At 38.0% G+C, this 22,946-nt stretch overlaps 7 protein-coding genes across 11 annotated transcripts; 1 reads left to right on the forward strand and 6 right to left on the reverse strand.

Moving 5' to 3' along the window:
* Window positions 1-3,524: 3,524 nt before the first annotated feature.
* Window positions 3,525-7,083, reverse strand: LOC106439372 (RNA cytosine C(5)-methyltransferase NSUN2). Of its 2 annotated transcripts, XM_048744999.1 has the most exons (16): window positions 6,822-7,083; window positions 6,670-6,758; window positions 6,515-6,581; window positions 6,330-6,445; window positions 6,192-6,258; window positions 6,080-6,128; window positions 5,921-6,006; window positions 5,598-5,839; window positions 5,468-5,523; window positions 5,308-5,393; window positions 5,148-5,240; window positions 4,803-5,052; window positions 4,685-4,733; window positions 4,255-4,630; window positions 3,939-4,173; window positions 3,525-3,857 (listed from the first exon to the last, which is right to left on the reverse strand). In XM_048744999.1, the coding sequence occupies exons 1-16, from the start codon at window positions 6,975-6,977 to the stop codon at window positions 3,718-3,720; spliced, it is 2,157 nt and encodes a 718-aa protein (XP_048600956.1). In that variant the 5' UTR covers window positions 6,978-7,083; the 3' UTR covers window positions 3,525-3,717. The 2 variants fall into 2 exon arrangements, with proteins under 2 accessions (XP_048600956.1, XP_013736260.2); XM_013880806.3 differs by having other exon boundaries at window positions 4,255-4,733; window positions 6,822-7,082.
* Window positions 7,084-7,676: 593 nt separating this feature from the next.
* Window positions 7,677-10,472, reverse strand: LOC106439417 (serine/threonine-protein kinase SRK2F). The gene is made up of 9 exons (XM_048745000.1): window positions 10,200-10,472; window positions 9,970-10,044; window positions 9,338-9,439; window positions 9,199-9,252; window positions 9,011-9,103; window positions 8,815-8,907; window positions 8,605-8,709; window positions 8,393-8,491; window positions 7,677-8,167 (listed from the first exon to the last, which is right to left on the reverse strand). The coding sequence occupies exons 1-9, from the start codon at window positions 10,317-10,319 to the stop codon at window positions 7,865-7,867; spliced, it is 1,044 nt and encodes a 347-aa protein (XP_048600957.1). The 5' UTR covers window positions 10,320-10,472; the 3' UTR covers window positions 7,677-7,864.
* Window positions 10,473-11,986: 1,514 nt separating this feature from the next.
* LOC106439446 (WEB family protein At5g16730, chloroplastic) lies at window positions 11,987-14,348 on the reverse strand. The gene has a single exon (XM_013880894.3). The coding sequence runs from the start codon at window positions 13,999-14,001 to the stop codon at window positions 12,238-12,240; it is 1,764 nt and encodes a 587-aa protein (XP_013736348.2). The 5' UTR covers window positions 14,002-14,348; the 3' UTR covers window positions 11,987-12,237.
* A 295-nt stretch (window positions 14,349-14,643) lies between these two features.
* On the reverse strand, window positions 14,644-15,946 carry LOC106439456 (histone H3.3). Its single transcript, XM_013880906.3, has 5 exons — window positions 15,772-15,946; window positions 15,492-15,563; window positions 15,310-15,386; window positions 15,144-15,234; window positions 14,644-15,067 (listed from the first exon to the last, which is right to left on the reverse strand). Exons 2-5 carry the CDS (start codon window positions 15,561-15,563, stop codon window positions 14,897-14,899), a joined length of 411 nt encoding a protein of 136 aa, XP_013736360.1. The 5' UTR covers window positions 15,772-15,946; the 3' UTR covers window positions 14,644-14,896.
* A 239-nt stretch (window positions 15,947-16,185) lies between these two features.
* LOC106439484 (signal peptidase complex subunit 1) lies at window positions 16,186-16,846 on the forward strand. 2 transcript variants are annotated; one of them, XM_013880944.3, is made up of 2 exons: window positions 16,186-16,288; window positions 16,357-16,846. In XM_013880944.3, the coding sequence occupies exon 2, from the start codon at window positions 16,456-16,458 to the stop codon at window positions 16,729-16,731; it is 276 nt and encodes a 91-aa protein (XP_013736398.2). In that variant the 5' UTR covers window positions 16,186-16,288; window positions 16,357-16,455; the 3' UTR covers window positions 16,732-16,846. The 2 variants fall into 2 exon arrangements, with proteins under 2 accessions (XP_013736398.2, XP_013736390.2); XM_013880936.3 differs by having other exon boundaries at window positions 16,218-16,288; window positions 16,454-16,846.
* Window positions 16,847-16,886: 40 nt separating this feature from the next.
* Window positions 16,887-17,432, reverse strand: LOC106439464. Its single transcript, XM_048745003.1, has one exon. The coding sequence runs from the start codon at window positions 17,430-17,432 to the stop codon at window positions 17,034-17,036; it is 399 nt and encodes a 132-aa protein (XP_048600960.1). The 3' UTR covers window positions 16,887-17,033.
* On the reverse strand, window positions 16,887-20,928 carry LOC106439499 (protein SCAI). 3 transcript variants are annotated; one of them, XM_013880956.3, is made up of 10 exons: window positions 20,290-20,928; window positions 20,011-20,217; window positions 19,681-19,923; window positions 19,526-19,592; window positions 19,265-19,459; window positions 19,069-19,160; window positions 18,779-18,970; window positions 18,559-18,695; window positions 17,741-18,477; window positions 16,887-17,494 (listed from the first exon to the last, which is right to left on the reverse strand). In XM_013880956.3, exons 1-9 carry the CDS (start codon window positions 20,770-20,772, stop codon window positions 18,291-18,293), a joined length of 1,803 nt encoding a protein of 600 aa, XP_013736410.2. In that variant the 5' UTR covers window positions 20,773-20,928; the 3' UTR covers window positions 16,887-17,494; window positions 17,741-18,290. The 3 variants fall into 3 exon arrangements, with proteins under 3 accessions (XP_013736410.2, XP_048600958.1, XP_048600959.1); XM_048745001.1 differs by having other exon boundaries at window positions 17,659-18,477; XM_048745002.1 differs by lacking the exons at window positions 16,887-17,494; window positions 17,741-18,477 and having other exon boundaries at window positions 18,632-18,695; window positions 19,065-19,160; window positions 20,290-20,912.
* Between the last annotated feature and the right edge of the window lie 2,018 nt (window positions 20,929-22,946).

A 22,946-nucleotide genomic window follows, 5' to 3' on the forward strand; every position in this document is an offset into this window, starting at 1 on the left:
AAAGTAACTCATTAGACTAATACAAAAATTTCAAATCTAATGAAGTGCCGAGTCTTTCTTCTTCTTCATGATGTGTCCCAACTCCTAAGCAGAGTCAGTTCCGGTCAACAAAGATCTGTACTTACTTTTGTTGCTCCTTTTGTTGATAAAGGGGGCCAGATGGAAAGGGTCATCATCTGCAACTTCATCCTGCTGATGCTGATCTTCTTCTGGCTCTCCATCTTGAACAAGCAGTGGATCTTGGGCAAGCGGTGCATCATCGAGAAGATCAAGATCAATATCATCGAAAAAGTGATCATCAACTCCGAGATCAATATCATCAGAGGACCAAGATCAATATCATCGAAAATGTCATCGGGAAGGTCAAATCCATTCCCTTGGGAAAGCGGTGCAACTTCAAGGGGAAATCAAGGTGCAAGATCATCGGCAGCTTCAACTCGAGGTGCGAGATCATCGGCAGCTTCAACTCCATTACCTTGGGCAAGCGGTGCAGCATCAACTCGAGGTGCGAGATCATCGGCAGCTTCAACTCGAGGTGCGAGATCATCGGCAGCTTCAACTCCATTACCTTGGGCAAGCGGTGCAGCATCAACTCGAGGTGCGAGATCATCGGCAGCTTCAACTCCATTCCCTTGGGCAAGCGGTGCAGCTTCAACTCGAGGTGCGAGATCATCGGCAGCTTGAACTCGAGGTGCGAGATCATCAACAAGGTCAACTACATTCCCTCGGTACCCTAGTGATAAGAAACCAGTAAGAGTGGGGCTGGTAGTACACACTGTTGAAACGCTGTAGTTGTTGTTTTGTTCCAAGGTTTCGTTGTCCATGGACAACCGCTTTTGCTGGGCCAAGTTTTATGCATGCTTTAGCCCCAGGTGGCTTTACCTTTAGATGATAATTGCTTTTCTCTTGTGTCTCATAGGATGAATCATATTCAGTTCCAGCAATCACCATACAATTGCGTCAAGTTCACTCCTAGTGAAGTTGACGTATTCGACAAATACCTAACGCCTTTTATGATCTTCAAACTCTAAACAGTTATTTTTTTCCCAAACGCCTAATCTGATCTTCTTTTGCTGTGTATAAGAGATTAACAATCACTGTTTACTGAAATACCAGTGGTACAGCTTGTTGGCCTTCGGATTGGGAAGGGTATGGGGTATACATTTATCCATTTGACCCAAAACGAGTTTGATTACAAGATCCTCCATTAATTCTTTTGTTTTAGTAATCTACAGGTACCTTTCGCGAAACTGCCTCTCTCTCTCTCACTCTCATTGGCGATCAGATCTCTCTCGACTTTTCTCCCCGTGGAACTCTCTTTCTTCTCCCCACCGTGAAGCGCTCTGTAATTAAGCAATTGTTCGATTAGATGATATGTGTATTAGATTATGATATGAGTATCAGATTATAGCTTGTATTAAATCTCTCTCTTTCTCGATTTCAGAAAACTTTTGTGGTATGAACACTCGAATATGTGTTATTTAGATTCGATATGTGTTATGATATGACTATCAGATTAGAGCATGAATTAGATCTCTCTCTCTCTCTATTTCAGAAAACTTTGGTGGTATGAACACTCAAATATGTGTTATTTAGATCTGATATGTGTTATGATATGGGTATCAGATTAGAGCATGTATTAGATCTCTCTCTTGATTTCAGAAAATTTTTGTGGCATGAACACTCGAATATGTATTATTTAGATCCGATATGTTTTATGATATGAGTATCAGATTATAGCATGTATTACATATCTCTCTCTCTATTTCAGAAAACTTTGGTGGTATGAACACTCAAATTTGTGTTATCTAGATCCGTTATGTGTTATGATATGAGTATCATATTAGAGCATGTATTAGATCTCTCTCTCTCTCTCAATTTCAGAAAACTTTGGTGGTATGAACACTCGAATATGTGTTATTTAGATATGATATGAGTATCAGATTAGAGCATGTATTAGATCTCTCTCTCTATTTCAGAAAACTTTGGTGGTATGAATACTCGAGTATGTGTTATTTAGATCTGATATGTGTTATGATATGAGTATCAGATTAGAGCATGTATTAGATCTTTCTCTCTCTTTCAATTTCAGAAAACCTTGGTGGTATGAACACTCGAATATGTGTTATTTTGATCCGATATGTGTTATGATATGAGTATCTGATTAGAGCATGTATTAGATCTCTCTCAATTTCAGAAAACTTTGGTGGTATGAACACTCGAATATTAGTTATTTAGATCTAAGATGTGTATTAGATTATGATATGAGTATTAGATTAGAGCATGTATTAGATATATCTCTCTCGATTTCAGAAAATTTTGGTAGTATAAACACTCGATATGTGTTATTAGATAATAGTTGACAGTTGCTTCTCATCTTGCTTACATGATGAATCATATTCAATTCCTGCCATCACCGTACGATTGTCTCAAGTTCCTTCCCACTGATGTTGAAATCTTCGACAAGTACTTAACACCGTTTATCCTAAATGAGCTTCGATATGGACAGTGAAAGATCCTCCATTAATTCTTTTGCTTCGGGATGATGATTTTTCTCTTTTCTCTTTAACCCTAATAGTCTTTGATAATTACTTTTTGACCCTAGTATTTTCTCCACATAACACAAATACACACAAATTGAATTTAATTATTTAGTATTGTGCTATCACAACTTGATTCATTACTTCCTCAGGTAATTATATGTTTTCTTTTTAATAGTAAAAATTTCCAGTTTCAGATTCATAAATTAATTAGATTCAGAGTCCGGTCTTTAAATATTCAGAATGTACTCAGATTGTACACAGAAACCAAATGGTCACTTATATTAAAAATTCAGAAGCAAAAGAGTCTTTGATAATAAAAGACAGAATTATAACTATTAGTGTATTACTAAAACAAAAGAATTAAGAAGATGGCAATTTGATGAATCCATTTACAGTACAACCACTATAAATTAATAATGTTGGAACTTTGAAATTTTATTAATTTACAGAGATATTAATTTATTAAAATATATTTATTCTAAGATAAAGAAAATATTTGATTTTATAGACATTAATTGTCATTTTTTGAAATTTGACATTTATATTAATTTTATTATATTATTTGGTGTATATAATATATATTGCATAGAATTTAAATGTGGTTTTAGATATAATATTATTAAATCTCATCAAAAATATATTAAATGTTAAGAAAATATAAAGATAAATTCCATTGTGAATATAAAACTAATAATATAATAATATATTCTTATTTATATTAAATATGTATGCATATAAATTATTAATTTATAATTTTAATGCGACTATATATTTACATAGAATTTTCTAAAATAGTATTATCTTATTATTTTATCGATTTGTGTCAAATTTTAAACCGGCCCAAATTGAGACCGGCAAAATTTATTAATTTATAGAGATTATTAATTTATAGATTATTAATTTATAGAGGTTTCAATGTATATGGTTTCCGACTAATTCTTTGGTTTGATTTGGAACATATATCATTGGAAACAGCTTGAATAACATAACAATAAACATCATTAAGATATCATTGCAGACAGCTTGAATAACATTACAGCAGTCCAATTGGTTTGATTTGGAACAGATATCATTCCAATAACCTAACAAGCAACTTCTTTGTAATAAAGCAAAACTCTTTCATTAATCCGATAGTAAGAAAGAGAGATTGGAATAACAATAGCCCACCTTTTCATCAGCAAGCAAGTTTCTGGATAAGTTGGTCGCAGTCCACTGTTGTTACCATAACTGTTAAGCTCGCTTTCCCCTTCCAGCATCCAATGGCTATTGTTGATGAATTCACTTTGACTGCTTCAGACCCGTCCTTCTGAGTACCTGTAACAACCAAGAACCCGTTAAAAACATATCCAACATGACAAAAACAAAAGTATCTTCTTAAAAATGAAACACACACACCATCAACAAGAATAACAACGCAGTATCCCTCGGCTACTTCTGCTGCTTTCTGGCCAAACTGTGGATGAACAAAATCTGTGAACTTGATAGATTTGTATTGCAGGAGATTCTTGAAATCCACCATTGTTGCGTAAAGTAACTGCTTGGTCATGTAGGGAAGGATCACAGGCAATCCCTCTGATGTTATCCGGAATGAGCAAGAGCCAGCTTCACATTCTCTCGCTGATTGTTTCTCCTGCGTTTTTGATACCCATACTTCTTAGTTTTGGTATATGACCAAGAGCAACAATATAAAAATAAAAATAGTGGTGCTTACAAACATCTTGAGGCCAACAGATGCGACCTTAATCTTCTCCCCAGCCGCAAGGTTAAGCTCGAGAACATCCTTAACTGATCTCGAAACATAGTAAATCCTCTTCACGTTGCCTTTGGTGCTCGTGTCGCTGTTTCTAGTCACGAGATGGCCGTTGAGAGGAAAAGACTCATCGTTGATGCCGTAGAATCTCTTGATCCCGTCGATCACTGTTTCATCTCTCAAGAAAACAACAGGGTCAAGTCCTTTCCACTTCCCTTTCACTGGTGGTGGCACTTCTTTACCCAATTCTACAGTGCCTTCTTTGATGGTGCTTTCCTTCTCAAGCTTCAAGCCATTGTCTGAAGCTGCTTCTTCTTCTACAACTATCTCCTCTTTATTCTCTTCAGGCTGAGTAGTGATCACAGTGTCAGAGACTTCTTCATACGAAGATTTCTCAGATGAGTTTCTGCCTCTGGTATACCTTCTCTTCTCCTGAAAATCTGCAAGAAAATTAATATTAAAGTATCAATCAGAGAGGTAAAGCACTTTCAAAAGATCTTAAAACTCACCTGGTAGAGATGAAACTTTGTGAAGCACTGCGATAAAGAACCCCCCAGTGTTCTGATCATGAGGCACTATCCTCACACAACGTTCAAGAGGAAGATCACAGACTTCCTCAGCTGATTCATCAGAAGCTATTTCTCCAGTTGTTGAGTCTTTATCGCTTTTACCAGAAGGGAACATGCTTCTTAGAACTCCGTCTCTCTGCACTTTTGGAACATCTTTGTAAGATCTATACCAGCCACCTCTATCATGCACCTGAATCCACAGATATACAAGCATGAACAAACACTTAAGTTGCTTATCATTACCGTTTGTCTTTGCATCAAAGAACACATAGACGTTTCGTTTACCTTCCATTTCTTAAGACCTGGTCTACGGATAAGTTGAGGAAGCTTATCTGAGACATCTACAAGCTCAACAGAGCCTCCACATCTCCTCAGAATCTGAATAATATAATCAATCAGCATCCAGAAGAATCAGGCTTATGGAGAAAGAAAGTAATGAATTTACTTGAGCAACAACAGCTTCATCTTCAATTGGGTTCATTGAGCAGGTTGAGTATACCATTCTCCCACCAACTTTTAGCAGAGACAAACCTGAAAGCCAGAGAATGCAGATATAAATCAAAACATAAGATTCTGCAAGTCAGGTCATTATTATATAAGCTTACCTCTCATGGCAATCACAACTTGTAGACTATGAAGTCCATTCCCTGATCCAGAGTTCCTGTGCAGTCATAAATAATTAAATAAATAAATAGATTTAAAGCAAGTGGAATAAAAAAATGTTAATATGGAAACCATCTTCGCCATATGTCTGGAGCCTTGCGCAGAGTGCCATCACCACTACAGGGTACATCGCATAAGACACGATCAAACAGAAGCTGATCAATGGGATGATGACACTTCTCAGATGCTATCGAGTTGCAGTTTGGGAAATGTTGACCTTCATTGTTGGTGACAATCAAGTTGGTCGTACACGTTCTCTTAGTTTGGTGAATAAGAAGGTTAGATCTTTTGTAATCAACATCATTCGCCACCACCTGATTTCAACCGAAACAATTAGGAAAAAGGTAAGAAAACGATCTATCAACCAACAAAAAAAAGAGTATTAATTTACAAACCATTCCATTAGGTAGAGACCCTGGTTCTGCTGATTCGTGAATTATCTCAAGAAGCTGAAATGTCTTGGAGCCAGGTGCAGCACACACTATTCAAACAAGTGAATCAGTTTAAGTCCATATATGTCTCAAAGTAATGTCTAATTGATGAAAATCACTCACTGTCGAGTACAAAATGATCTGGATGCACATCAAGGAAGAGAGGAGGTACCTGCATAATCACAAAAATACATAAAAACTCGATTAAAATGTGGTAGAGCATTAATGAGCATACCATGCTAACTGCTTCTTGCCTGGTCATGTTCCCAACTTCAGTTTCCAACTTCAAAAACTCATGAAACCTGAATCATGAACTTAAGCATTATGAAAACGAAGATTTTGTTATTGAAGCCAACATGGATGAAAACAAAACCTTTCAAGAGTCTGGTTTTTTCTAATCTCCTTGCGAGAGAAATTAGAATGCCAAGCAAGATTGTTAGGGTACCAAGGCAAGGGCTTGATAGCCTCCACTTCACCACTCTCCACAGCCTTAAATCAAAATACCATTTCAGAAGCTTCCTTTTGTGTTAGATTGACAAAAGAGTTTATAGAATTTACCTCAGCCTGAAGAGACTTCACAAAGTCATTCTCCAACATCGACAAAATCTCATCGCAAAACTGGCCACTAAGAAGAAGCAAATGTTTAGTCAAAAACCACAAAACCTTTTTAATAATAATAATAATATTTCAAAAAAGGGTTTGACTTTGGTTACTTGGAGTTGACTCTGAAGGCAGCAGGCAACGGCTTACGAAGAATCTCAATGAATGAATCCCACTCCTCTGCTTTCACTATCCTTTGCTCCTACAAGACAACTACTGGTTCCATGTAATGTACTTTGATTAGAGATCCATTGATTCTTTGTACCTTGTAATACTCCTCGAAATCGAGATTCGACCAGGTTCGATTTTGGATGGTGGAATCGAAGGGAGCATCGGACTTGAGAGGTTTTGGAGCGTTTTCTCTGCTCTCTTCTGATTGGTTTCTGTGAGAACGGCCTCTGTGTCGTCTTCCTCTTCCCATCGTTGTTGACTCCGTCGCCGAGTTTCTGCGTTTAGCCGGCGGCGTCGCAGAGAGAGAGGGGTTTAGGGTTTAATAGATTTTGATCTCCGTTTTATTTTATTTTTATAAAATAAAAAAAAAACAGTTTAATGGTTAACAAACTCGCAATATTAGGCGCGCATGGTTTTGTATAACTTTTTGTTTCTATTTTATCTATTTTCTTCTTCTTTTTTTTTTTAAAGAGATTTTAGTATGAAAAAGGAGAAAGAAGTTAAATTACTTGATGTTTCAAAAATAAATTAATTACTCTGAATCTAGCTTAGCCACCATATATGATGGATATGTAAATTAATTTCGGAATTATCAGAATACTCAATCACATATATTGTATTTTCTAGATTCTAATTAGAAATTAATAGGATGGATTATGTATTAAAATAAAATAAAATGTAAATAAATAAGCATAAATTAAATTACTCACAAATCTTATATTCTATCCATTTCATAAAATTAAATTTTTAGTTTTTTCACACATATTAAAAAATGATTAGTGCATAGTAATAAATATCTTGGTCTACGTGTGAAAGCGACTTTTTATAAGTTTAGACCACTAGTTTTAATTAAAACTTCTTGAATTTACCAATTTTTTTAACTTATTAAATATGCATTGAAATTTTGTAAAACAATTTTTTTTTCCAAAACATTCATTTTGTGGAAGGGATGTAATACTTTATTTGACTTTATTGGTGGTTTAACTTCTTTTTGTTTGAAACATACTAGCAGTGGTTAATTATTTCCACTTATAAGTTATACAAATACATGCAACACCAAATCATCGGATACTCTCAAGCTACACACACATAAAATACATGCATTCACGTACATACACATGCAATATGGATATGAAATCATAGAGCACATACGAAATCACCATTCTTCTCCTCATCATCATCATCGACCTCATCATAAATATCAGCATCATCGATATCATCAAGATCGATAAGGCTTCCATCTATTAAGCCTAACCCACCATTGTCATTCTTACCATTCACATCCTTTCTCGCTTCTTCTATTATCTTCACTATTTCTTCAACACTCTGCCCACAGTTCTCTTCTTCTTCTTCTTCTTCCACTATGTTCTTATCTGCGAGAACCGGCCCTGGATTCTTCAAGAACCAGGAGTGTTCTTCGATTTCCGGTACAGTTATTCTCTATCGTGGATTCAAATTAGAAACCCGGTATTAGCATAGTTTTAAAGGTATCTAAAATCTAAATAACTGTAGATATATTAATTAAGATTCATTTCGGTTTTTAATTGAGCTTTCATTATGATTTAGTTTATATTGGTTTGGTTTATCTATGTTTATAAAAACAATTTTAAACCAAACTAGACCGGTATGTCTTACATTACCGGTTTAGGTTTTCATTCATATTACCTTGTCAGGGTCAGCAACGAAGATACGAGATAAGAGATGCTTGCATTCGGAGGAAATCCTGACGTAGTCCGGTATGGTGTAATGTACACTTAATATCCTCTGTAAAGTATATATTATTAGTTAATTATTCTTAAAATTTATATATACAAGACAATATCTCTAAAGTTAACTAGTGGAATGAAACGTTCGGTTATAATAATTTTTAGAAGTACCTGAATTGTTTTTCTAATGTTTCTTGGATCGTCTGGATCTTCAAAGGGATAAGCACCAACTAACATTACATATAATGTTACCCCACACGACCATACATCTGCAATCTATATATTAAAAGTAACATTATATAATGATTTAATGATTTTAATATAAACAAGTTGATGTTATAAATTTATTCAAATATTAGTTGGTAAATGATTGATACGTACCTTCCCGTTATATTCTTTACGGGACAGGACCTCCGGAGCAACATAAGCCGGAGTTCCCACGGTGGATTTTGGCTGAGAGTGTAGAACTGATGACTGCATGCATTATATATATATATATATATATATATATATATTGTCAATTATACCTTCTGATGATCTGATCAATGAAGATGAGCTAAATTATGTGTAATAATACCTTCGAATATCCGAAGTCGCATATTTTAAGCTGCGACGAGGGGCTCCCATCTAAGAGTGTATTCTCGAGCTTGAGGTCTCTGTGACATATTTGCTGCAAGTAAAAAATTGTTACATAACACTTCAATTATACTACATGAAGATGTAATTTTATAACGTTCATATAAGAATAAATGTGGTAATACGTACCATAGAGTGACAATAGCTAACTCCCGAGATAAGTTGTTTGAAATAGTACCTTGCCTAAATAATAAACAAAGACTAATCAATATAATTAGCGACGAGATCACTATTCAATTATGGACGTTAGTGATAAATTAAGTAATACTTCGTCTTCGCTGAATCTACCGGCACTGCAAATTCTTTCAAAAAGTTCACCGCCTGCTGCATACTCCATTACTATGGCAAGATGTGTTGGTGTTACAAAAACCTGCAAAATAGACAGAACACAACACATTTAATTTATTCTATTTTGATTTTCCTCAAGCTCAAAGCCGACCTACAGATTGCTTCAATTATTATATAGTCTTGATTTTTTAATATAAGAATTTTCAACGCCATGACTAATTATACATACGCTGGCATATGAAACTGAATGCTGGACTGTTGGAGAATAAGACATATTTATTTTTTAAAAGCAATTTAATACAAAATTTCTCCAAGAAGAAGAGGTCTAAAGTCCAACCATATGGAATGATACACATAATTTACATGACCAGCTAGCTATCTATGATTTTATTTTAACGCTGGATTGAAATCCAGATGACGTTAATAACCATATTCTAGAACAGTAATTAAATCACCCAACATATCTACAAATCTTACTAAATAGATGAAACCACCAATGAACTATATTAAGTCTATTATCATCGACATATTTGGCTCAAGTTATTTTGTTTTCTGGTTTATGAGTTTTCTTGAAAATGCTAGATTATAGACCAGAACATGCTATGAATATACCTCTTTGAATCTGATGATATTGGGATGCTTCAAGTCTCTATGATTTATGATCTCTCTCTGTACATGTTCATCAATCTGTACAAAAGCAACCCCTTAATCCATTTACTGATCAAAGAAACTAAGAAAATTATTCATGAAAAAAAGAGTTAAAAGATCGATTCATTTACGCATAAATCTTGTGTAACCAAAAAAAAAGAAACGAGTACTTTAGGGAAAGGAAACACAAATACCTTAAGGCCTCTTTCGATGTACTTAACGGCGTAAAACTTTCCGTTGGCTTTCTCTCTGACGAGCTTTGCAACTCCGAAGTTGCCGGAGCCAAGATCTCTCAATATGTCGTACCTTTCCATCGATGATGATCGGATCAAAGAACAGGGAAACTAGCCTATTTGTCTATGGGGTCTCTGTCCACAACTTGTTGGTTTGGTTACTCTCTTTTTTATTCCTTCGAGGTTATTAAAGTGAAGATAGAAGAGAATACGGCTTCTGTTTTGGTTCAGTTACATATAGCATATTTATTTATATAGACATCAACTCGCAAGCACCGATACATACAGTCAGCACCAACGCAGACGTGCTTTTCTCGTCATAGGCCCCTGTGAGTTTTGGGCCGTCCAGTTTTCTCAAACAATAGGCCCATTTGACACGTGCTTCTCTTCAAGAACATGAGCAATAGAGACAGGGATAAAGTGGTGACTCGCAAGCCGTTCAGTTCGGGTCTCTTTTCATGGCTATTTAAGTGTTCGTACGTTCTTCTGAAAATTGAATATACTCTTTATTTGTCAACAAAGAATACGCGTTTTAAGAAAATTAATTATTAGAAACGTTAAATTTTTTTTTTTTTGTAAACTAACATTTAAATATCTTCTTATGCTATAATTAATCTTCATCCCGGGGCTTGAAAAGTTGACACCTAACACCTAATTGAGTGATTGCGATTATCCATTTTTAGTATATATTCTCTCTTTTTAAAAGAAACATTTTGCCAAACTTACTTGTTATCTATTTTCAAATAGATAAACACCAATTTTTTCTTAGCTGTGACAATGATGGCATACATTTTAGATTCGTGATGCTTTTCCGCAAGCCAATAAAACATCAACAAATTCATATAGATAGTATTATAAATAAATAAATGAACTTATTTAATTATACTAAGCTGGTTTAAGAGGTCAACGGCTGAATTATACTAACGTGCGTTGATTGTAGTTACATTCTGAATGCCCACCCATATATATAGCAACACATCATCGTGATAGCTAATAAGTATTCTGACATGATATTTTAATAGAGTAAGTAAATAAATATTTGAAGTGATTATTGAAACCTATAATATTTCTATTTAAAAGAATGGTAAACCCTAAATCTCTTCGTGATCTTCTCTCAAATTAGTAAAATAAGCGAAAACAGCAAATCCGTTTTTAGCCACCCTCTCGACCGAACAGCTCAGCAAATCCTCACAGTCATCTCTTGTGATATGACCAAGAAATATAGACATCATCATGTTATTAGATACCTATCCTTTCCTTCATATGTTATTATTATTATTTCTCAAGATATTCTACTCTAATAATATCATATTATATACGTACAATGTATTGTAATTTTGTTTAACTGGACCTTTCACATGTAATATACTTTTTCTTCAGATATCACAAACTTATGGAAGCCAATGGCTTTGATAAAGCGGATAGCAGAATCACTAGCTAAACCAAAAAAAGTTGGGTAAGTGGACAAAATACACATAGCATGAAGCAAGTGGTTAAAGTGCAACACCACCAAAAGAATTTGCACTGAAAATTTTGAAAGTGGTACTGACAATTAAGAAAGAAATGTTGTTTCACGGCCTTGTTTATAACAGAACAAATTGAATCTTACTTTCTAGATTTGAACAAAGTGAAACTTTTTTATTATGTATAGGAATCTTTCCATTGTAAATGGCAATTCAACCACATGGTTTTGAGTTTGTGGCCTAATCAGCAATAGAACCCATGAACCGGATTTATAAAACCGGTAATAGAAAACCGGATTGATCATACTTGTCTTGGTTCATATTTCACAAGCTTTTGCCACTTATAGCGCGCGAGATTCAAACGTTAAAAGGAAAGACAAAAAACACTCTGTAGATTAAAATGATCAAATCCTTATTACAACAAACGAATACGAAGTCGTTATGGTTTGTTTATGTACAGACAAAAAAAAAAAAAGATTCATGCAAACTCGAAGTAACAAAACACACACTCAAAACAGATCAAACACAAATGGTCTTCAAGGCTCCGGAGACAACGGCGGTTGAGGCAGAGACGGCGACGTAGGCGTCTGAGGCTGCTGCTGCTTATCCTGCGAATCAGTAGAAGACTCCTTCTTATGCGAGAAGCTCAAGCTCTTCCTCCTAACCAAAAGATCCCCAAACCTCCGAATAAACGCCTTCTTCTTCCTCGCCGCCGCCACCGCCCCTTTATCATTCAACTCCCCTTCCTCCAAACTCTCCAAATCCTCCGGATTAATCGTCTCCACCTCCTCCAAAAACGTGCACGACGACCTCCTCTTGTGATGCGTCTGCGCCCCTCCAGCATGCGGCGTCTCCGCCACGTCAAAGATCGAGCCCTTGAACAGATACGAATCCGAACTCGGAGAGTTCCCTTCACCACTATCATCCGTATGATGACTAGTATCTCCCTGACCTTTGGCCGTCTCTTCCTCCACAGACTCCTTGTGCTTGTGGTGGTGGTGATGGTTGTGCGCGTGGGCCAGCTTCATCAGACTGAAGCTACACGTCTTACCAATCATCTTCTTATCGATATGATCTTGTTTACTATTATGCTCTCTCTTCTTCTCCTTCTTCTCTTTCTTCTTCTCTTTCCTCTCCTCTTCCTTCTCCTCAACCCTAACTTCAACTTCCTTCTGCAACGAGTCTTGCCTGCTCAAGCTCCTATGCCTATCTTCCTCCATAGCCACCTCGAACTCAGACAAAACCTTCTTCAGCTTCTTCACATTATCATTCGCAACAGCTTCATTCACCTTAACCCTCTCAATCTCAAGCATAGCATCCCCCAACTCCTCTTCCTTGTCCAGCAAGGCATCTTTCAAATTCGAATTCTCAGCCCTAGCGATCCCCGCGGCTTCTTTCGCCACGTTAGCCTCGCTGATCGCTTGCTTGAGTATATCCCTAACCTTCTGATTCTCGTCTTTAGCCTTCTTCCCGAGATTCTCAGCCGCCACGAGCGCCACAAGCAACCTATTGTTCTCATCAAGAAGAGAACTCTTCTCGTCTTCTCCTCTCTTGATGATACTAACAAACACAGACTCCTTCCCGTTCCAAGCCGTTAGAGACTCCTCCGCTTCGATCCGTAACCTCTCGCTCGTGTTCTTGAGAAGCTCAGCTTCTTTCCTAACCTCCTCGTGCTTCTCCTTCCACTCCTTGGAGTCCAGCCTCGCAGCCGTTAGCTCTGTTTCAACAGCCGCGAGCTTCTCTTTAGCCTGGCTAGCGTCGGTAGCTACTTCCTTCAACGCCAAGGCAAGATCATCCATCGCTTTCTTGCTCGTCATCTCTGCTTCGGTAGCTTCTTTAAGCTCGTTCTTAACCGCCTTCATCTCCTCGAGCAAGTCTGATACGTTCAAAGAAGAAGCTTCCGCGGCGTCGTGAGCCTGCGCCATCTCGATCTTTAAGGACTCGATGTCGGAGTCTTGAACGGAGCTGTCGTCTTCGCTCGAGTCTTGGCTGTGGAAAGATCCGTCGATCCTCTCTTTTAGCGAAGCGATCTCTGTTTTGGATTCTTCTAGCTCTCGTGATTGGTCTTCTAACGAAGAGAGGAGCTTCTTCTCTGTTTCTTTGGCTCTCTCGGCCTCGGTTTGAAGATTCTTCAACAAGGCGTCTTTCTCCGAGAGCGCGGCTTTTAAGGAAACGACGTCGCTTTCGAGAGAAGAGGCTTTCATCTTGGAGAGCTCTGTATTTATATCAGCGACTTTGTTTGATGAATGAAACCTTGGAGAGGCTGCGTCAATAGATTGTTTCTCGTCAACTTCTCCCATTTTGACGATTATCAACGTTTTTTTTTATTTTTTATTATAAAAGAAGAGCCAAGTCTTGGGTTTTGATTAGAGAATATATTTGAAGGGCTTGGAGAAAAATCTATTGGTCAAAAATAAATAACGTTACTTCCTTTTTTGTAGGGGAAAGATTTGTTTTTTTGCGGCAACAAAATAAACGAGAGCCGATCAATTCGGACTATTATTTCCGAAGATGATGGTTTTACTCCTTGCCAACCATTCGCTCATTTTACTTTCATAATCTGATATTATAATAAGGTCAAACAAATATATAACAAAGAGTCTTCTTTAGTTGTGGACAAAAACATGAGACATTGAAACTTCATAACGGTTAGATAAGAGTTTTGCAACCGATACAACTGGAAGAATATTAACATTAGGACTAGCAGTTTGACCTCTCCCTAACACAGCTTAGCGAAAGCAGTTGATTCTACCAAAACCGCAAGGCAAAGTTACCGTCTACGTGTTTCTTTCACCGTCAAGAGAATGTCCTTAATTACGCTCACACGGACTAATTAGGAGAGGTAATGTGTACAAATGGTTTACTTGTTTTTACAGTTTGCAAAGCTAAGCCGGTGCATAAACTCATAAAACCAAAAAAATAACATACGATAAGAGTCAGGAGACATCAACATACTAAATGTTTTAGAAATGAGATTAAACAACGAAAGGTTCACAAATACACAAAAAGCAAATCATACTGGGACAAGAAAATAAGAAAAAACCAACAAAGCATCATTCATCATTGTTTTAGAGTCTTACTAATACGAAAAGCCTTCTTAAAAGACCATTATCTAAAATCCAGCTACGTCTATTTAGAGAACAACAAACCCCAACACATTAACATAATACAAGACCCAAACGAACAACACAACACTTAAGCACGCTCTCCTCTGATCCTGCGAGCGAGCTGGATGTCCTTGGGCATGATGGTCACACGCTTGGCATGAATGGCGCACAGGTTAGTGTCCTCAAAGAGTCCCACAAGGTACGCTTCTGCTGCCTCCTGGAGTGCTAGCACCGCATGGCTCTGGAAACGCAGATCAGTCTGCAAATAAAAGAGCATGAGTTATATACATCCATGAACATGCAGTTGAAATCAATTAATTCAAGTTGAACATTACCTTGAAGTCCTGAGCAATCTCACGAACAAGCCTCTGGAAAGGGAGCTTCCTGATCAACAGCTCAGTACTCTTCTGGTACTTACGGATCTCACTGTCAACAAGAACCAAATATCAATCACAAAACCAAACATATTATTCAATTGCGGGAGAATCAAATTCAACATACCGAAGAGCAACAGTTCCGGGCCTGTAACGATGTGGCTTCTTCACTCCACCAGTGGTTGGTGCAGACTTACGAGCCGCCTGTAAAAAATTGAAAAACATCCGATTAAAAACCTAAAATCTCTACAATGTGTTGGCGTAACCTACACAGAACAAACAAACGAGAGAGAGAGAGAGAGTCCATACCTTAGTAGCAAGCTGCTTCCTAGGAGCCTTTCCTCCTGTAGATTTACGAGCGGTTTGCTTGGTACGAGCCATCTGAATACCATCAAAACAATACCAATACTGTTTTAAACCTAATTAACAATCTAAAGCGAAATCATTCCTCCTTAACCTAGAATCTAAATCCAGAAGATTAATCGGCTCAAGACGATAACGATCGAGGACAGATACGATTCAAACGACTATTGAAGCTTAACGATTAAACGAAGAAACAATCTGAGGATTCGGGAAAAAGAACTTTTACCTTCTTCTCTCTGTCGCTTTCGCTTCTCTGAATTCAAATTTGTGCTCCGATCTGGAAAAGGAAGATAATAAAAGTATTCTCGCGTGTAGGGCTCTAGATATTTAATTTATAGGCAACGATGTCAAAAGCAAGTTGACGATCCGACGGTTGTTATCGCTCATCAGTGTGTTTCTCGTGTTTCTTAATCGTACCGACTAAAATACCACAATGTGTGTTTTCTCTCAGCCAGTCAACGGTTCAGATCTACCGTTTACAGGTTTGACGCGGATCGCCAATCTTACGTGCTCGATTTCGATTGGTCGAATACAAAACGTCACGGATCGGTGAAATCAACCGTTCTGATTAAATTTAGGTGGAAACATAATGGGCCTAAAGATAAGGCCCATTAATTACAGAATCCTACGGGCACGTTACGTTCCGGTTTAGTTTATTTTGCATTAAAAACCAATTTCGGAGTCGTCATCTTCCTCTTCGCCCAGATTCACATCCTTCGAGAAGATTCACATCATTTTCCCAGGTATGGATTCTCTCTGACAAGATCTGATCCGTGAACGGATTCTGATTTGTTGATTATTGTTCTTGTAGATTCGAATCCGGTGATAATCAATTGCATTTCGTGTTTTTCTTTTCAAATCTGGATTCAATTCGAAGGATCTAATCGTTTTGGTTGGTGTTGATTCAGTTATGGATTGGCAAGGACAGAAACTAGCGGAGCAGCTGATGCAGATACTGCTCTTGATCGCCGCCGTCGTGGCGTTCGTCGTTGGTTACACGACGGCGTCGTTTAGGACGATGATGTTGATTTACGCGGGAGGCGTTGGTGTCGCGACGTTGATCACGGTGCCAAACTGGCCATTCTTCAACCGTCATCCACTCAAGTGGTTGGATCCAAGTGAAGCGGAGAAGCATCCTAAACCGGAAGTCGCTGTTAGCTCGAAGAAGAAGTCATCTAAAAAGTAGCACAATCTTCTTTTGTAATCTCTCTTATTTTTCTAGACCTTTGATAAAAAAAAAAGACATGTTCTGGATTTTGCTTATGAATAAGATAGTCTAAATGACATAATATTTCGATTGATTTTGAGATATCCTTACTTAATTGTTATGTAAGAAGACAATAATTTAAGCGTTGTCTGTAAGAACAGAACCAAGCTCATGTACATTCCATGTCTTTTTTTAGTTTTTATTACTAATTGTTCAACTCAATCACTAGAAAAAGAGCAATGGTAGCAAGAGCTAGTATAGACTCTGCCATTACAAGAGAGCTAAAGGAGGGTGACGAGAATGAAAATGAGAAGCGCAGCGATGAAAGAATACTTGAGAGCAGCGACAAGGATAGCAAAAGATATGAAGAATAGCTGCGACAAGACTTGAAGGCTAGCCCATGTGAGTACTCCAGCTAATCCAACGGCCGCAAAGTTATCTTGATCCGGCTTCAATAGATCCCCCAACCGGAAACTGAAACCATCTTTCTTGGGATCATCATCGTTACTAACCGGTCTGTTTCCGCCACCAGAAGACTCCTTGTTGCCACCGCCATTTTGCGCATACGTTCTGAGCTTTAAGGGGGATTTGCAGAAATTAACACGATGATGAGGAACGCTACATGAATAACGAGGCTTTAGTGTGATAGTAGGCACAAAGGGCTTTAGTGTTAACAGCATCGTGAATTGTGGATTTCAAATCAAATGATCTTTGCTGGGATGATAGGAGCTGTAAGTCTTATCTGCAATCGAGAAAAACAGAGGTCAAATAGAATCCAAATCCTCGAGGATATGAATTTACCACAAGAGGTAAGCATATCAAAATGACTATTTGGAACTCAAAATCGAAGCCGAAACCTAATTCTCCCCATGAATTTTATAGCTTCAATCGAACTAAAACCAATACCCAGATATGAATCAATCCGCATCCCACCCAATTATCCAGCACAGATCAATTGCGATTGAGTAGTACACGAAACCCAACTCACCTGGAATCCGCCATGTTTCCTCCTCTTAGAAGACGAGCGAAATCAAGTGGTGCTCGTTTAAGAAATTGGACTCAATGGCTAAGATTCAATCTTACGGAAACCCCTTTTAATATTTAACGGCTATGATTTAATCTTCTCCCTTGCTATTTGGTTTTAAGTTTCAATCTTAATTTCTTCTAGCTAGCTCAAATGTTGATTAACATCATCATAAGTCATAACAAAGAACAATGACACACTTTTATTTATGCAATGCAGAGTTGTAGTGCATAATATCCTCAGATACACAAAGACAAATCATCCTGAGAAGAGAGAGAAAGAAAAGAGACTAGTAAATTATTACCTGGGTTCTAATCTTTTACAAAAGGGACGCAACACTAAAGAATCATCAAAACTAAAAATAAAAATTTCAATCTCCAAATTACACTTTCTTTATACCCCTAAAAAAATACAGACTTTTTCTATTAAAAAAAAAAAAGGAACATACAACCTATTCCCCCTACCAACCTCCAACCACAGAGATGGAGAGAAAAGCTCATAGGTTTCTCTAGTTTTACGTCTTGCTGAAGTGGAAAGATTTGGCAACACCCAAGTGATCAGCTAGCCGTTCTACTGTGGACTGCACCGTTTTAGACACCGGTGAGAGCGAGTCTGGGAGACTAGGGTGGCATTGTGGTAAATACGGGTCATCATCCTCTGTGCGGCTCAAGCAAGTGAGTACAGACCGGCAGAATATGAATCTACACAACAACCAAGGTAATATTAGAGAAGCTGCCTTGTGTGGTTCTCATTCCCTAAAACTTTGAAAAAATAAGACTCACCTGAGAATCAGCCGTCTTAAGAACTGATCAGGCAAGACCTGAGCCCAGACAAGATTCAAGACTTTGGAAGTCAAGAGGATCGTTTCCCACTCAGAGAAAGAAGCAGATAGTATGCTCTCTGCTTCATCATAAACCTCCTGAAGATATGTGATCAAAGATGGTAAGAAGAAGAAATGCCACATTATGTCTTACAAATGTATTTCAAAATCAAATAGCTTACAGGTTCGGGATCCGAGTTCGAGAGGCCCAGCATTTGACAGAATGCCTGTAAAGGAGCTGTCAAGAAAAAAGTAAACTGACTTCCGTTTAGTGCTGCTGCTGTATCATCAGCAGATGATGGGTTCTCCAAAGATGGCTTCAGAGGAGAAAGAAGTAGAGCAACAGGCTCCCCTCTCTCTGCACCATTCAAAACCTGAAGCTCACAATCCGTTAGCCAATATCGCACAGTGACAAAGAACAACTATAAGAATCTCCTGAGAGAATGATAAGACTAAGTTAGGACAAACCTGCCTTGAATGCTCGGCTAGTGTCGCTATCAATGACCAAGAAAAGCGGTTTCCTTGTAAAAGGGATTAGATCACCAGGGTAAAGGTTGTTTGAACCTGAAGAGAAGAAAAAAAAAAACAAGACAGTGAGTGAGAAAAGTCTGCTCATTCACTGCCCACTGGAGACATATAACAATGTAAATCCGAGGAAAACAACTTACCAGAGCCTCCTCTAGGACCTAACCAAAGACAATCATCATAATAACCCCCAGAAGATTTGTGTCCATTGCTATGAGGTTCTGACTTGTAACTCTTCTGCTCTTGGGAAGCTCGGCCAAGCAGCTTGCTTTTTGATGTTCTGCTTGAACCGACAGCGTTCTCTGGCTGCGCAACATTCTCACGAGCAGCAGGACCACCTGGATAACCGTCACCAACATGTTAACATCAAGAAGTTCCAAAGTGACAACAAAAAGAAAACTAACCAGAAGCAGATAGATATATCAGCATCACACACTCTGGAGAGAGCTCATCACAAATCATCGCCAAGACCTGAACATACATAATAAAGGGAAAAAAAAAAATCAGAAACTCCTAAAGATTTTTTTTCCTAATATGAAACAGATAATAAAAAACTCACCGCAAGTAAGTGGGATACTGTGGGACGATAAAGAACAGCTTTCCTAGGATTAGGAGGTAACGACGGATCAGCCATATCAGCAGCCAATTTCATATCTATAATCCCAGAAGTTAACGTATGATCAACCACAAAACCATTCTCTTTCGTCTCAACAGGCCGCTTCTTGTAAAAAGAACCACTAGGCTCCCACTCTAAACACTGCATCATTCTATACGTATCCAACGTCACTTCAGCGTATTTCACCTAAATGATTACAAAAGGCCACAGGGTTTAAATGAGATATGAATCTTAGGTTCAATAAAAACAAAACACTGCTTGTGTAATGCTTACCTCGTTACGGTGGTAGCTAGCTAGTAGAGCATCACGAAACTTGAAGAGCTTCGTAGCGTGGAACCTCGCAAGGTACGTCTGAGAAGCTGGATACGAATCAAGCATAGCGCAGTAACGAAGCGGCCTGACGTAAGTTAAGTCCACGTCAGCTTTCGTAAACCGAGTGATCTCTTGAACAACTATCCTCCACTCCTTGAAGTTGGTCTCCTGCAGCAAAAGATCAAAACTTTTAAAACAGAATCAAAAGCCCTCAGATCAAAAAAGATTGAATCTTTTTACCCTAAAATTAGACTTGCTGTCGTCAACCAAAGCCCTAAGCTTCTCAGCCAAGTGCAAAACCATCTCCCTCCGATCAACAATCAACGCCACGAGCAAGAACCTCGCGTAGAACCTCAGCTCCTTGGACCTCGCGCTGAGATCCTTCCTCTCCTCCTCGAAGTACCTCCGCTTGAGAATCGCCTCGTAGAAGACGTAGGACTCGAGGAGGAAGCGAGCCTCGCTGGTCCTCATGTACTGGCTGAAGTAGAGCTGCCCAATCCGGCTCGCGATCTCGCCGATCTCCCACCGGTTCAGGCCGGAAGCGACGAGCTTGGGGCGGTGGGACTGCTGGTAATTCCAGAGCTTCATGTAGGCCTTGAAGACCTTGTGGAAGTAGTGGCTCTGCGCTCGCCCCAAGGCAGGGAGATCGCGGACTCTCGCGAACTTGCGGTCGGCGTTCTCCACCAGGGCTCGGAAATTGCGAGAGACGTCTTCCTCCGCCATTTTTGGAACTGTTTTGTGGCCCCTTTTAGTTGCGGTGAGAGTCGCCGTCGTTTATCATCGGCGGAGAGAAAGAGAGAGAGAGAAAGGGAAATACTTTAATGAGATTGGCGGTGGAGAGAGAGAGAACAGATGAGAAAGAGTAAATATGGTTTTCTTTTTCCTTTTTTTTTTAATTTCGCTTTATTTAATATATTTCCCCGATTTATCCTTCCTTATTTTTTTCCAATTTTTATTTTACTTCCCCTTTTTAGTTATTCACCTTTACAAAAGCAGTAGAAAAATAATAGAATCCTTGGGATTAATAATAATCTTTCATTTAATAGTTATTGTTACTCATAAGTCATAATAACCTATGAAATTTGAGAGCAAAATAGAAAGAAGCTCTAAGCAAAGAATGTGTAGTTTTAAATAAATTATATGTAAAATCATATTTGAATGATTGATTTTTGGGTTTTAATTTTGTATTTGAAAATTGATGCTTTAGCGTATAATCAATGTATTTGCTTAAGAAACTAAAACATAAGTTAAAATGTAATATATGAGTGGTAAAACTTTATTAGTAAAATCAAAATGTAAAAAGACAAAAAAAAAATGTATTGATTTTTTTAGTATTTGTGGATAAAAAACATCAATATTTATACATAGATGGGGTATATATTAGGGTGATTAGCTATCACGATACTACTTGCATTCTGAATCTTATTACATCAAGCTTTAGTTTTGCAAATGCGTGACATTGAAATTTAAAAACTAGCATTATTCATCATTTTCATTTCAGCACCAGAACATTTAATAAAGTTATTAGCTGGATTGTTGCAGATAGGAGTATGCATCGCAATGAGCGAGAACGCATGTGCGCACGAACCCACAGAAGAATTTGCAGAATCATAAAATCCCGTGTGTTGTGTAATCATGGTAAGACGAGCTGGCATCAACGCAAAATATGTACACGATGATGATACACGCAGTACATATATATAGCGTCATTGTATAGTTTAAGCACATGTTCTTAACTAACGTACCTACTTGGTTAGCGATGATAATGTTTTATTATTCAATCTCCACAATTAACTAACTGACCCATATACTAATCGTGGCAACAAGGCAAATTATATGATCTTTTTTAGTTAGTTTTCTTCAGTAATACGTCTTAAATTACATGATGGTAGCAACAAGCAACTTGCACATGATATGCCTATATACATCATTTTATCATATGCCGACGCACGGCATGGCTAGAAGCCTTTTTTTATATTTCTCCTAACAACGAGTTATATACGGATGTATTTCTCGAACTCATTAAAGATGACTCGGTGAATCAGTGGCAAACATCTATAACAATACCAACTCGATTATTTAGAGGAACCCTAGGGGAAAGTGTTACTAGTTAGAATATGCATTTCGTGACAAAAAAGAATATGCATAACAAAGGCGTTGACTTTTTAATACTGATCACTAGTTTTTTAACTTTCCGGGTGTTGTTCCAAATTCAGCTAATGGTGTAATCATCACATATACTGAAATTTATTTATAAAGGTGGACCGACGTGACCTGTCGTGATGGTGATTCTCATTTTTTTTTTGGGTCCCTCTTAGATGGAGAGAACCAAGTGGGCATGAGACATAATAATAATTCTTATGACCCTTTGCACTGTAGACTCATAATAATAGAGTTTAGAGAGAGAGACAAAAGAGAGAAAAGAGAAAAAGAGAGAGAAGGAGAAAACTCGAAAGGTGATTTCAAGACTGGATTTGGAGGGTCAAACGGATCCTGATCGGGCTGATATTTTGTGGGAAGTTCTTCAGTCAGTGGGTTAGAGGTTCACCGAAGGGATTTGGATTTCAACGGTTGGATCTTCTGTTGTCTGGGTTTTCTTGAAGCTGGTCGCCATAGTTCTTCAGCAGAGCAGTCTTGGGTGTTTGGTAAATCTAACGGTGAGATCTTCTCTTATTGAGCTAAAATTTGGCAGAGGTATTGTCGACTTGTTTATCTTGGATTTGTACGGTTGGATTAGTTTCTGGAAGCCGGAATCTTTGTGAGCTGAGGTCGTTTGGTTGCTGCCGGTTTTGAAGCTTTGTGTTGCTCTCTTGTTGTTGTTGTTTGTGTTGGAGATAGCTCTTTGTAGCTAGATTCTCTGTTCTGTTCAGGCTGTTGAACAGGGAGGACGTGGTTGT

Source organism: Brassica napus, chromosome C1 (genome assembly GCF_020379485.1).
Source record: "Brassica napus cultivar Da-Ae chromosome C1, Da-Ae, whole genome shotgun sequence".
Classification (NCBI taxonomy): Eukaryota; Viridiplantae; Streptophyta; class Magnoliopsida; order Brassicales; family Brassicaceae; genus Brassica; species Brassica napus.

What these genes read in the sequence shown, in the direction of transcription:
- LOC106439456 (XM_013880906.3), bottom strand. Translation starts at nt 15,563, where the DNA reads ATGGCTCGTACCAAGCAAACCGCTCGTAAATCTACAGGAGGAAAGGCT. An exon ending in GGAAGCAGCTTGCTACTAAG is followed by an intron (nt 15,387 to 15,491) that starts GTATGGACTCTC and finishes AATTTTTTACAG; the next exon opens with GCGGCTCGTAAGTCTGCACC. An exon ending in CCCGGAACTGTTGCTCTTCG is followed by an intron (nt 15,235 to 15,309) that starts GTATGTTGAATT and finishes TCTTGTTGACAG; the next exon opens with TGAGATCCGTAAGTACCAGA.
- LOC106439464 (XM_048745003.1), bottom strand. Translation starts at nt 17,432, where the DNA reads ATGCTGTTAACACTAAAGCCCTTTGTGCCTACTATCACACTAAAGCCT.
- LOC106439417 (XM_048745000.1), bottom strand. Translation starts at nt 10,319, where the DNA reads ATGGAAAGGTACGACATATTGAGAGATCTTGGCTCCGGCAACTTCGGA. An exon ending in GTAGATTCAGCGAAGACGAA is followed by an intron (nt 9,253 to 9,337) that starts GTATTACTTAAT and finishes TTTATTATTTAG; the next exon opens with GCAAGGTACTATTTCAAACA. An exon ending in ACATTAGAAAAACAATTCAG is followed by an intron (nt 8,492 to 8,604) that starts GTACTTCTAAAA and finishes TATACTTTACAG; the next exon opens with AGGATATTAAGTGTACATTA.
- LOC106439499 (XM_013880956.3), bottom strand. Translation starts at nt 20,772, where the DNA reads ATGGCGGAGGAAGACGTCTCTCGCAATTTCCGAGCCCTGGTGGAGAAC. An exon ending in ACAGCAAGTCTAATTTTAGG is followed by an intron (nt 20,218 to 20,289) that starts GTAAAAAGATTC and finishes CTTTTGCTGCAG; the next exon opens with GAGACCAACTTCAAGGAGTG. An exon ending in CAGTATCCCACTTACTTGCG is followed by an intron (nt 19,593 to 19,680) that starts GTGAGTTTTTTA and finishes ATGTATGTTCAG; the next exon opens with GTCTTGGCGATGATTTGTGA.
- LOC106439484 (XM_013880944.3), top strand. Translation starts at nt 16,456, where the DNA reads ATGGATTGGCAAGGACAGAAACTAGCGGAGCAGCTGATGCAGATACTG.
- LOC106439372 (XM_013880806.3), bottom strand. Translation starts at nt 6,977, where the DNA reads ATGGGAAGAGGAAGACGACACAGAGGCCGTTCTCACAGAAACCAATCA. An exon ending in GCCTTCAGAGTCAACTCCAA is followed by an intron (nt 6,582 to 6,669) that starts GTAACCAAAGTC and finishes GCTTCTTCTTAG; the next exon opens with TGGCCAGTTTTGCGATGAGA. An exon ending in AGATCATTTTGTACTCGACA is followed by an intron (nt 6,007 to 6,079) that starts GTGAGTGATTTT and finishes TTGTTTGAATAG; the next exon opens with TGTGTGCTGCACCTGGCTCC.
- LOC106439446 (XM_013880894.3), bottom strand. Translation starts at nt 14,001, where the DNA reads ATGGGAGAAGTTGACGAGAAACAATCTATTGACGCAGCCTCTCCAAGG.